The sequence below is a fragment of the Salvelinus alpinus genome, chromosome 33 (assembly GCF_045679555.1).
Source record: "Salvelinus alpinus chromosome 33, SLU_Salpinus.1, whole genome shotgun sequence".
Taxonomy (NCBI): Eukaryota; Metazoa; Chordata; class Actinopteri; order Salmoniformes; family Salmonidae; genus Salvelinus; species Salvelinus alpinus.
The window spans coordinates 2,998,608-3,012,452 of NC_092118.1; the positions used below are offsets into that span (position 1 = coordinate 2,998,608).

General features: G+C 42.4%; 1 protein-coding gene across 2 annotated transcripts in view; it reads right to left on the minus strand.

Annotated features, from left to right (window-relative positions):
* Positions 1 to 13,845, minus strand: part of LOC139563269 (protein kinase C-binding protein NELL1-like) — a 498,410-nt gene that overhangs the window by 24,870 nt on the left and 459,695 nt on the right. For both annotated transcript variants that reach the window (XM_071381775.1, XM_071381774.1), the window contains one exon: positions 1,852 to 2,045. In XM_071381775.1, coding sequence (XP_071237876.1) covers positions 1,852 to 2,045 — 194 coding nt within the window. The remainder of the gene's footprint in view (positions 1 to 1,851; positions 2,046 to 13,845) is intronic.

A 13,845-nucleotide genomic window follows, 5' to 3' on the forward strand; every position in this document is an offset into this window, starting at 1 on the left:
TATCTTGATAGGATTATTTTGCTCTTACTGTAGTCCTGTACCCCACTCCTGACCAGTCACGTTGTACATTGCCTGAGTGGTGCAACGGTCTAAGACACTGCATAGCTGTGTTGCTAAAGATGCTAGTTCAATACCCGTGCCGGCCTCGACTGGGAGACCCATGAGATGGGTGTGAGGTGTCCTTTCCACTGATCAACATAACTGCGCTGTGCATCTGTGCTGCTAATATTCATTGTACTTATCACTGAAAAGCTCCAAATCTCTCCAAAAATAATTGTCCATTTAGATTTTAGTCGCATAGTCAATTTTGTCTCGTTATAGTTAACTGAAATTAATCTATTATTTGTTGTTGTTTAGTTATATTTTTTTTCAGGGTTTATTTAGTCAGTTATAGTCTCGTCAATTGCCACTGAAAAATAGGTGTTTGACAAATATTTTGGTCACTATTTTTGTTGACGAAATCAACACTGTAATTGAGTCTGCTGTGCATGCGCTTTCTAATCCTACAGTTACAAACAACGACAACTCCATTCAGAATATTTAGGAGCAGTCTATCTATTGGCTCTTGGTCGTTGTAGCCTATCCTTCTCCTTTAACTTTTAATTCCGTCATTTTAATTCCATCTTCAATTGATTAGATATTTCCTAACTATTGCCACACACAGAGGCTCTATGACTATATCCTATTGCCTGATTTATGACTGGCCAACAACGACAGCAAGCCACATGTGCCACTATCGTGAAAAGCAAGAGCATCAGCATAAATAATAAAATGCCTCACTCTCTACTGCAGCAGTCCCGTCCAGATCTGTATGGGTCCTTCCAGACAAGTCAATTACAATTACGCATACCCGAGACTCGTGACAACCATATCAGATCCAACCCAGACCCGTGACATTATTTAGAATTCTGGATCCGGACCCGCTCGTGAACTCCTCTACAGTACACGTCTCCCAACTGTACTGGGACCTGATAAACCCAGGGTGTTAAAATAATTTAGCAAACAATAGACCTCGATCCATCACTTTTGGAATTGTTTATGCTTCCTGACTGTCTAGCTTTCATTTTTAGCTGACTGTTAGCAAGCTGGACAGAGTAAAGACACTATAAATGTAGGTCTATCTTCATTTCTTCTCAGTTCCGATTTTGTTTTATTCATTTTAAATGTTGATTAAGATTGTCATCGTCCCCCACCCGAAAAAAACAACAGCACAGAGTTTGAGTGTACGTGTGTGTGTGACAGAGTAGAAGTGTGTGTCGTTCTCTGGGTTCTTTCTCTGTCTTGACTTTATGAGGTAAGTGTGTGTGATGTGACAGTGGGAACCCAGATGTGAGTGTGTATGCAGATGGTCGTTTCATCTATGTGACTGTGGATGTCTTTCTGTATTTTCTTGCTTTGTTCCTGTTTACTAGGTAGTAACCACTAACAAAGTAGTTGTGAGGTGGAGATGGGTGTATGTCAGAAAAGCTATATATTGTATGTGTGTGTACACATGCCTGCATGTGTTTGTGTAAACACAGTGATGTGTTAATGTGAGTGCATTCTTGGATGAGCGTTGGCTCACATGTAGGCGTGGTGTGTGTGTGTTAGTCTTACACTGCAGGAGCAGAGGGAGCAGTGTGTGTGTGTGTGTCTGGGTGTGTAAGATCGAGTGTGTGTGTGTGTTAGCCCTATAGCTTGCAGAAGCAGAGGGAGCAGAATGTGTTTTGAGAAAGGGGAAATGGGGATACCTAGACCAGTTGTACAACTGAATGCCTTCAACTGAAATGTGTCTTTCGCATTCAACTCAATCCCTCTGAATCAGAGAGGTGTGGGGGGCTGCCTTAATGTGTGTGTGTGTGTTAGCCCTACCTTGCAGGAGCAGAGGGAGCATCGGTCCAGGCTGAGGTTCCACTCCTGTCCGTTGTGTTTGAGGCCCTCCTCGTGAAGACAGTCTCCACTGCAAGCCGGTCCAGATGTGCACATACAGTCAAAACCACCCGGAAGGTTCACACACACACTGTCGTTCCAGCAGGTGTGTGTCTGTGTGGCGCACTCATCAACGTCTGAAACAGAGAATAGCTGTTTCACCTATCAAAAACAAGAATGTGTGACTTTTTCACTACACCATTTCCCACTTTACTTTATCTCCTACCTGTTCTTCCAGTGTTATGTTTAGCTGTTGCAAATGCAACACGGGAGTGTGCCCAGAGACCGAGCATATCAACATGAATAAAACCCTGCAACAATGTTACAATATACGGAATGCACCTGAAATCTTCAAAGAATATATATATATTTTTAATGTATTTTTTACCACCTTATCTAATAATTGCATTTTACCCAGTGACACCAGCGGCAGAGAGAAGAGAGAAAAAAGGTACGCTCTGACCGGAATTTATTGTAAGTGGGACACATTATTTGCATAAACTAAATTAAATGAAATTGACGTCAGGGAGAGAGACACACTGTAAAACATTTCATGGTGTTTCAACTAATTATTATTAAGTAACTGGTTCCACAGCCTTTTTTTTGTTTACTACATTTTTCTGTCAGTGTCAAACCTGAATTTAAATGTTGTAGTTGGTCCAAACGTAGCTCCAATTTAAAATGGCATGTTTTCTCAATTTATCTCATGTGTTTATTCAACTAGAAATTCTTATTATTTCTTAACGAAAAAAAGCCTGTTGAACTAGTTACTGAATAAATGATTAATTAGACATGTCATACTAAAATGAACTTGTTCACTAAATTCAAATAATCAAAAGAAAGCAGACAAATGACAACACAAATCAATTTTTGTCATCCTCAACCTGTATTTTGCAACATTCCATTACCAAAGTAATTCTCAGGCAACACTATAAGCAAAATATTCTCAGGATGAAAAAAAGATAAGTGCTTCAATAAATACATTTACAGTTCGTTTCGCTATACGCTAAAACCACATTCAAATAACATGGCCGCTAAACATTCCAGTATTAGGCTAGACTTAAACCAATGAGTCCCACGCCGGTGTAATTTTGGAGTTCCCTCTGGGGCTGGGGATTTTTTCTAACAAAAATGTATGTAGAGTCCTAATGGTTTGAACTACAAACTATTAAACGCTATCTATGAAAAGCTAAGACTCTCATGAACATGCACATGTGTAACATGTTTTGCTCTATAAGGCTCACAAGCTACACAAGAGTCATTAGGAGCTAAGGGGTTATTCTACATATAGCATTGGAAATCCCAGAACATGTCTATAATACTGTAATAAGCTCACATAGCGGTCACAAACTCCAAACAGTTGTCACTGACTATTGGATATTCATTTCCCACTGAGCAAACCATTTCTGTACTTATAGCATCCACATAACTTCATTTTTTTATTAATTTTTTTATTTGGCAGACTTTTATAAATAACATTTGTCAATAAAACTCATGAATGTAACTTTTATCCTCTTAAATGTAGTGTCCCTTAATTAGGGGACCTTCAATACATTTTTAATTCAATGTCATCTAAAATAAGAAAACGTAGCCCCTATCCGTGAAAGCTGGGGATCTTTGTTTTCCAGCTGTGTCATACTATCTTTGGTGCAACGTGGTACCATATATGGGCATATGCCATTAAAGGGGGGGAAGGATCTGAACGAAAGTTTACTTAATTTCTACCAGCATGTCACATGTGCAACCAGCGGGGAAAAAACTCTAGACCACCTTTACTCCACACACAGAGACACATACAAAGCTCTCCCTCACCCTCCATTTGGCAAATCTGACCATAATTATATCCTCCTGATTCCTAAAAAAAATCTAAATCAGGAAGTATCAGTGACTCGCTCAATATGCAAGTGGTCAGATGATGTGAATGCTACGCTACAGGACAGTTTTGCTAGCACAGACTGGAAAATGTTCCGGGATTCATCCAACCAGCTTCATCAATAAGTGCATCGACGATGTCGTCCCCAAAGTGACCGTATGTACATTTCCCAACCAGAAGCCATGGATTACAGGCAACATCCGCACTGAGCTAAAGGCTAGAGCTGCTGCTTTCAAGGAGCGGAACACTAATTCGGATGCTTATAAGAAATCGCGCTGTGCCCTCAGACGAACCATCATATAGGCAAAGCGTTAATACAGGACTAAGATTGAATCCTACTACACCGGCTCTGGCAGGGATTGAAAACTATTACGGACTACAAAAGGAAACCCAGACGTGAGCTGCCCAGTTATGCGAGCCTATCAGAAGAGATAAATGCCTTTTATGCTCGCTTTGAGGTAAGCAACACTGAAGCATGCATGAGAGCACCAGATGTTCCAGACTGTGTGATCACACTCTCTTTAGCCGATGTCAGCAAGACCTTTAAACAAGTCAACATTCACAAAGCCGCGGGGCCAGACGGATTACAAGGATGTGTACTCAAAGCATGCGCACACCAACTGGCAAGTGTCTTAACTGACATTTTCAACCATTCCCTGGCTGAGTCTGTAATACCTACATGTTTCAAATAGCGAAGGTAACCTGCCTAAATGATTACCGCCCCGTAGCACTCACGTTGGTAGCCATGAAGTGCTTAGAAAGGCTGGTCATAGCTCACATCAACACCATCAACACCAAACCTTAGACCCACTCCAATTAGCATACCGTCCCAACATATCCACAGATGACGCAATCTAAATTGCACTCCACACTGCCCTTTCCACCTGGACAAAAGAAGCCCCTTTCTGTGAATGCTGTTCTTTGACTACAGTTGAGCGTTCAACACCATAGTACCCACAAAGCTCATCACTAAGCTAAGGACCGTGGGACTAAACACCTCCCTCTGCAACTAGATCCTGGACTTCCTGATGGGCCGCCCCCAGGTGGTAAGGGTAGACAAAAACACATCTGCCACACTGATCCTTAACACTGGGGCCCCTCAGGGGTGCATGCTTAGTCCCCTCCCTCATCCCTGTTCACCCAAGACTGCGTGGCCAAGCACGACTCCAACACGATCATTAAGTTTGCTGACGACACAACAGTGGTAGGCCTGATCACCGACAACGATGAGACAGCCTATAGGGAGGAGGTCAGAGACCTGGCAGTGGTGTGGTGCCCAGAACAAAAACCTCTCTCTCAATGTGAGCAAGACAAATGAGCTGATCGTGGACTATAGGAAAATGAGGGTCGAACAGGCCCCAATTAACATCGACTGGACTGAAGTGAAGCGGGTTGAGAGTTAAGTTATTTGGTGTCAACATCACCAACAAACTATCATGGTCCAAACACACCAAGACAGTTGTGAAGAGGGCACGACAACACCTTTTCCCCCTCAGGAGACTGAAAAGATTTGCCATGGGTCCCCAGAACCTCAAAAAGTTCTACAGCTGCACCATCGAAGGCATACTGACCAGTTGCATCATCGCAACTGCTCAGCATCTGACCATAAGGCGCTACAGAGGGTAATGCGTACGGCCCAGTACATCACTGGGGCCAAGCTCCCTGACATCCAGGACTCTATTCTAGGCGGTGTCAGAGGAAGGCTCAAAAAATTGTCAAAGACTCCAGTCACCCAAGTCAAATACTGTTCTCTCTGATACCACATGGCAAGCGGTACCGGAGCACCAAGTGTAGGACCAAAAGGCTCCTTAAAAGCTTCTACCCCCAAGCCATAAGACTGCTGAACAACTACACTAATCAAAAGGCCACCCGGACTATTTACATTAACCCCCTCCCCACTTTGTTTTTATACTGCTGCTACTTGCTGTGTATATCTATGCATAGTCACTTTACAAATTACCTCGACTAACCTGTACCCCATCTTAATGACTCGGTACCCCCTGTATATAGCTTCGTTATTGTTGTGTACATTTATTGTGTTACTTTTTGATTTAATAAAAAATAAAAAAACTTTAGTTTAGTTAATATAATTTTTGCCCTGTAAACAATGGGAGGATGTGGTAATTCTTAAAACTGCATTGTTGGTTAAGGGCTTGTAAGTAAGTATTTTACAGTAAGGTCACACCTGTTGTATTCAGCGCATGTGACAAATGACATTTGATTTGAGCATGGTTTGTTAATGAAGAGCAACTGAGCAGAGTAGCAATCTTGAAGAAACCATTTGAGTTATCCAAACTGGTGGATAGAGTTCTGGGTGAAGTGAAGGCTGTGAGGATCACGGGAGACAGGCTTGTTTTGATCTTTTGTGCTTCTGCGGATCAGAAGGAATGTGCGTTCTCTTAACTGATTTCATAAGTTTGAAGTGTTGTGTGTGTCTCTTCGAAACAGGGCACCCCTCAAGGTGGGTATATTTGTTGTCTCGTGGGATGTCTATTTTGAAAAAATGAAAAATATTCCTGGAGTGATTGAAGCACGTCGAAATGAATTGTGTGGTGAATGCTGAAAAAGTTAAGATACTTCTAAGGGATAGCCCCCTTTTTTTCAATTTCCGCCTAAAATGACATACCCAAATCTAACTGTCTGTAGCTCAGGCCTTGAAGCAAGGATATGCATATTTTTGGTACCATTTGAAAGAAAACACATTCACGTTTGTGGAAATGTGAAGTGAACGTAGGAGAATACAACACAATAGATCTGGTAGAAGAAAATACAAAGAAAAATACAAACGTTTTTTTTCAAACACCAACTTTGAAATGCTAGAGAAAGGTCCCAGTTCTAGACATCACTCTGGTTGTAATTCAGATAATGTCCACAAGATGGCAGCAGTGTATGTGCAAAGTTTCAGACGAATAACTTCAAATCAAATCAAATTTTATTTGACACACACATGGTTAGCAGATGTTAATGTGAGTGTAGCGAAATGCTTGTGCTTCTAGTTCCGACAATGCAGTGATAACCAACGAGTGATCTAACCTAACAAATTCACAACAGCTACCTTATACACACAAGTGTAAAGGGATGAAGAATATGTACATAAAGATATATGAATGAGTGATGGTACAGAACGGCATAGGCAAGAAGCAGTAGATGGTATCGAGTACAGTATATACATATGAGATGAGTAATGTAGGGTATGTAAACATTATATTAAGTGGCATTGTTTAAAGTGGCTAGTGATACATGTTTTACATGTATGGCAGCAGCCACTCAATGTTAGTGGTGGCTGTTTAACAGTCTGATGGCCTTGAGATAGAAGCTGTTTTTCAGTCTCTCGGTCCCTGCTTTGATGCACCTGTACTGACCTCGCCTTCTGGATGATAGCGGGGTGAACAGGCAGTGGTTTGGGTGGTTGTTGTCCTTGATGATCTTTTTGGCCTTCCTGTGAAATCTTGTGGTGTAGGTGTCCTGGAGGGCAGGTAGTTTGCCCCCGGTGATGCGTTGTGCAAACCTCACTACCCTCTGGAGAGCCTTACGGTTGTGGGCGGAGCAGTTGCCGTACCAGGCGGTGATGTCTGTTTTATGGCTAGGATGAGGGGATTGAGGGGATTGAGCTCGGGCCGAATCCGGTGTGAGTTATCTGGCCCAAATGTGTTTCTTGGGACTCGGCCGATTCCGGTGAGAGTTATCTGGCCCCAATGTATTACTTGGGGCTCGGGCCAATTGGGGCTACTCTCTGACAGATGATTACACAGGCTGATTTACATAATTTAAATTTAATTTTTTCTCCATATTTTCCTCATTGTTTCTGTGATCCAAAAATACAATTAACATTTAAATGAAATTGTGTAGTATTTTTTATATTTTTATATTTTGATACTTTGTGCAAGGCAATTGATAAGCATTAAAAACTTTGTGGATGGAACCTTCTGAGTGGTGCAGTGGTCTAAGACACTGCATCGCAGTGCAAATTGCATTTCTACAGACGCTGGTACGAGACCCGTGCCAGCCGCGACCGGGAGACACATGAGGCGTTGCGCAATAGGCCCAGCTTGTTCGAGTTAGGGGAGGGTTTGGCCGCCGGGAAGTCCTTGTCCTATTGCGCTGTAGTGACTCCTGTGGCGGGCTAGGCGCATGCACGCTGACACGGTCACCATGTCACGTGCGTCGTATTGATGAGACCAATGCGCAGCGTGATATGAATACATTCTTCTTTTAATGAAGAAAGAACACTAAAAAAACTAACAAAAAAACAAAACGAACGTGAAGCTATATAAAACGAGTGCTGAAACAAGCAGCTACACATAGACAAGAACCCACCAAACCAAAATAGAAAATGGCAACCTAAATAGGATCCCCAATCGATAAACAGCTGTCTCTGATTGGGAACCAATTCAGGCCACCATAGACCTACAATATGCCTAGACTAACAAACACCCCATGACATACAAAAACCGTAGACAAGACAAACCAGCATACCCACCCTCGTCACACCCTGACCTGACCAAAATAATACAGAAAGCGTAGATAACTAAGGTCAGGGCGTGACACACCAGGTCTATGGTGTTTCTTCCGACAGAAAATGTTTATTTGTGGATGGGTATAATTTCTATGTATAAAATGTATAATAGTCATTTTTAAAATGACGAAGTCGGGTAATTTTGTATACATTTATTTAAAGTTGCATCAGGCCTTTTCTGGGGGGATTCTGGTAAGATGCCGGCAAAGTCGGCTGAATTCTGATAGATGGAAATGGCCTGATGTACTTGGGCCGATACTGGGTAGACATTCATTTTGATTCCAGGCCGATTCAATCAGTTCCGGGCCCCTCGGAAGAAGGCCACTTCTGGGCCGATTCCTCATTGCTAGCTGGGTAGCTGCTGGGAGGCATGCCATGTGATTGGATGCAATGTCATTTGGTTTGCTACCAAAAATGTTGAATTGCTTTGCTAGCTAGCTATGCTGAACTTGAACGACCGTTATCCAGTTAGTATATCTCGTGTTCGTAAATTTACTGTGGCTATGTACTCCAATTTCAGAGCACTCTCATCAGCGCAGACTAACAGATTAATTTTACGAACACTCAACACCCACTGAATATGACCGGTGTCAGTAAACGTAGGCAAAAAAAAGTAGCAGATACGAACGCTCTAGATAACATGTAAACAGCCTAACCAGCTTGGCTAGGGTGAGTAAAATGGTCAGAGTGAGGTGTTCTCTCATTTGTCCCGGACCTGCTGTTATCCAACTCTCTCTACCGCACCTGCTGTCTCTAAACTCTGAATGCTCGGCTATGAAAAACGAACTGACATTTACTCCTGAGGTGCTGACATGTTGCACCCTCTACAACCACTGTGATTATTATTATTTGACCCTGCTGGTCGTCTATGAACTTGTGAATATTTTGGCCATGTACTGTTATAATCTCCACCCGGCACAGCCAGAAGAGGACTGGCCACCCCTCATAGCCTGGTTCCTCTCTAGGTTTCTTCCTAGGTTCCGGCTTTTCTAGGGAGTTTTTCCCTAGCCACCGTGCTTTATAAATACATGTGATTGATGTCGCGGGTCACTACTTCACAGGAGAGCTGTTTGAACGTAAACTTAAAAAAAAAATATCATAATGCGTTTTTGGGCAGAAATGCCTTGTTGAACATGTGAACTTTCATATGCCTTAATAACAAACTTGTATACTATCTATAAATATTAATAAAATTGTTAAATTACAAGCCTAGTTGGTTTAGCCACAAAAAAAGTCAGCATCCTTCCTAACAGCCATGATTGATTGGCTGAGATAACGAGTGGGCTGGACATGCTGAGAGATGAGTTTTGATTGGTCTGCCATATAGCATGCTTCTGTCTATTTAAGCTGGTCAGTATGTCTAGGTAATTCTGTCTCACGCATCTTTTTTTAAAAGTATCTTGTAATAAAACTACATAAGTGTTGCTCTCCACTTTCTGGAGAACCGAATTTTGAAATCAGTGGAATTTGAGTATGATAGCTAAGGAGATGGAGAAAACACCTGTCTCCGGATTACAGGGCAACCATGGCAACCAAGGGCAACCATGGCATCCGACAGGAGACACGTCCATCCATGAATGACGTATATGGGTAAGATAGTCTAGCTAGCTACATTTTCAGATATTTCATGTTTTTTAATTTTGAAAGAAAGGGGTTTCATTTCAAGTTAAAGTGTACCGTCAGCTGGCTAGCTAACGTTATGTGTATGATCTTATTATTCATATCTCAGAGCCATTTTCTTGGCTAGCTATAGCCTAATGTTAGCTGGCTAACATTGAACCTGGTCGGTCAGCTACCTGTAGATTCATGCAGAGTAGTAACGTCATGAGTTGGGATTATGGTTCATTGTTTACCTAGCCAGCTAATGTTGCATGTATGATCTTATTATTCGTATCTCAGAGCCATTTGCTTGGCTAGCTATAGCCTAATGTTACGTCATGAGTTGGGATTATGGTTCATTGTTTCCCTAGCTAGCTAGCTAGCTATATGTCTTAACAAAATACTCCACTATGCAAGTAACGATTTCGGGTGCGTTCGTAAATTCGCTCTGGCCATCTACTGTGATTTCAGAGCACTCTCATCTGAGTGTGCCAGAGAGCAGAATAACTGATGAATTTACGAATGCTCAACACCCGCTGAATATCGCCGTTGTCGGCAAAAAAACTAAATTAAATTGTTGCCAGCAACACAGTTACAGTCACCAACGCTCTAGATAACATGAAAGCAGCCTAACCAACTCTGCTAGGGCGAGTAAAATGGTCAGAGTGGGGTGTTCTCTCATTATGGGTCTGGACGTAGCTAGCAAGCTAGCCAATGTTAGCTTAGGTGCTTGACTCCGTTGTGAGGTCAAAACGTTTGGATCAACCCTACTCATTGGCCAGAGCGAATTTACAATGTGCGCTCTGAATGCGAAACGCTCCTAATTTACTAACGAACAATCTGACAGCGCAGTTGCAGTCACCAACACTCTGGATAACTTAACAGCCTAACCTGCTCTGCTAGGGCGAGTAATGTTCAGTGAGCTGTACTCTCTCACTTAGATGTCTAGAAGTAGCTAGCAAGTTAGCTTGGGTGCTGGACTGCTGTTGTTAGTACAGAACGCTCCAATCAACCCTTAAAGAGATGGGTGGGGTACATTGTGTTTTTGATCTTTTTGTACCTCAGGGAATAATAATGTAGCCTAACCGACACATACACACATAAGACAATATTGTTCGAAATTAGGGGGCATCAGCCAGCACTGCATTTGTGTATTGGTCAATTTCAATTGTACTTCATTTGTGTAGTCCATACGGAAAGGTCATGGACTTCAGTGCAATTGATAGAGAGAGCGAATAGAGAAAGAGGGGGGAGGAGAGAGAGAGACAAAAAGAGAGACACAGCCACGCATACACACACTCACATACACAGTGGAGAGAATTTTCTCCGTATTATCATAATTTTCATGCACAATCTGTTTATTAAAACCACCCCTCCCTGAAGCATATGGTTAATAAATGTCTATTCAGATCCAGCTTGGCCAGGCTCCCAGTGTATAATTAAACCACAGGCACGCCCACATACAAATGTACTGTAGGCCTGCGTCCTAAATAGCACCCTATTCCCTATATAATACACTACTTTTGAGAATAGGGTGTCATTTAGGACGCATCCTGACCTAGGAGGAAATGTTATACACTCACTCTGGGAGAAGAGAGGTGATAAGAGAAGTGGTGTACAGTAAGCAGATCCATACATACAGTTTGTTGAGGACTTTATTATGTGGTACGTTGTGGTTTAGCTGGTAGAGCATGGCGCTTGCAACATCCGGATTGTAAGTTCAAGTCCCGTTGTGGTGGCCACCTATATAGGCACACACTAAGTCACATTGGATAAAGGGCATATTTAAATTTGTTTGAACTTTTAACTATTCAGGGAAACCCAATTGAGACCAGTGTCTCATTTACAATGGTGCCCTGTGGACAAAAATGTAACCAATACAGCAACAACAAAAAAGTAAACAAAAACTACAAGACAGTTCTCAATACATTACAACAAGTTATAATAATCAAAGAACTCATTTAACAGAGTTGTAAACTGCCCTATCGGTACGTGGGAACCCAGGTGTAATTTGTTTTGTAAGGTTTTCCATAACTGTGGTGCATTAAAACTAAAGGGGGATTTACCAAACTTTGTGGAGACAAGCGGGCCTCAAGAGTTAACCAACCCTGCAAACGGGTTTGGGATCTCATATTTTTATATTTCAACAGGGAAGTGAGGTATGTTGGTTGGAAACTTGTGGAGCAGAGCTTTGTAAACAAGAAGGGAGTAATGAAGTGATATCCTGGACTTTAGTGAGGTCCAGCCGACCTTCCGATACAGGATGCAGTGATGAGTATTAAAACTGTCACCTGTAAGACACTATGGTAGACGACATCCAAAGGTTAAAGAGTAGAGGCTGCTGCATTCTGGTAAATGGCGTCACCATAGTCAAGAACTGTCAGGAAAGTTGACTCTACAATCTGCATCCTGCTGTTCATGGAGAGGCAAGATCTATTTCTAAAAAAGAAACCCACTTTAAATCTTAGCTTTTTATATGTTAGATCTTTATCAATTTGAACGCCCAGATATTATCAGCTTGAACCTGCTCAATGAGAGAATGAGTGAGTGAATATGTAGCCCATCAGACATTTTTCTATGATTTAAAGAACATTTCGTTTTTAGTTTTACCAGCATTATGTACAAGTTTTAAATCAACAAGGCCTTTTTTTGTAATTTAACAAAATCAGATTGCAGTTCTATCATAGCTTGACAAACAGTCGGTGCAATGATATACAGTGGGGAGAACAAGTATTTGATACACTGCCGATTTTGCAGGTTTTCCTACTTACAAAGCATGTAGAGGTCTGTAATTTTTATCATAGGTACACTTCAACTGTGAGAGACGGAATCTAAAACAAAAATCCAGAAAATCACATTGTATGATTTTTAAGTAATTCCTTTGCATTTTATTGCATGACATAAGTATTTGATACATCAGAAAAGCAGAACTTAATATTTGGTACAGAAACCTTTGTTTGCAATTACAGAGATCATACGTTTCCTGTAGTTCTTGACCAGGTTTGCACACACTGCAGCAGGGATTTTGGCCCACTCCTCCATACAGACCTTCTCCAGATCCTTCAGGTTTCGGGGCTGTCGCTGGGCAATACGGAATTTCAGCTCCCTCCAAAGATTTTCTATTGGATTCAGGTCTGGAGACTGGCTAGACCACTCCAGGACCTTGAGATGCTTCTTACGGAGCCACTCCTTAGTTGCCCTGGCTGTGTGTTTCGGGTCGTTGTCATGCTGGAAGACCCAGCCACGACCCATCTTCAATGCTCTTACTGAGGGAAGGAGGTTGTTGGCCAAGATCTCGCGATACATGGCCCCATCCATCCTCCCCTCAATACGGTGCAGTCGCCCTGTCCCCTTTGCAGAAAAGCAGCCCCAAAGAATGATGTTTCCACCTCCATGCTTCACGTTTGGGATGGGTTCTTGGGGTTGTACTCATCCTTCTTCTTCCTCCAAACACAGCGAGTGGAGTTTAGACCAAAAAGTTATATTTTTGTCTCATCAGACCACATGACCTTCTCCCATTCCTCCTCTGGATCATCCAGATGGTCATTGGCAAACTTCAGACGGGCCTGGACATGCGCTGGCTTGAGCAGGGGGACCTTGCGTGCGCTGCAGGATTTTAATCCATGACGGCGTAGTGTGTTACTAATGGTTTTCTTTGAGACTGTGGTCCCAGCTCTCTTCAGGTCATTGACCAGGTCCTGCCGTGTAGTTCTGGGCTGATCCCTCACCTTCCTCATGATCATTGATGCCCCACGAGGTGATATCTTGCATGGAGCCCCAGACCGAGGGTGATTGACCGTCATCTTGAACTTCTTCCATTTTCTAATAATTGCGCCAACAGTTGTTGCCTTCTCACCAAGCTGCTTGCCTATTGTCCCGTAGCCCATCCCAGCCTTGTGCAGGTCTACAATTTTATCCCTGATGTCCTTACACAGCTCTCTGGTCTTGG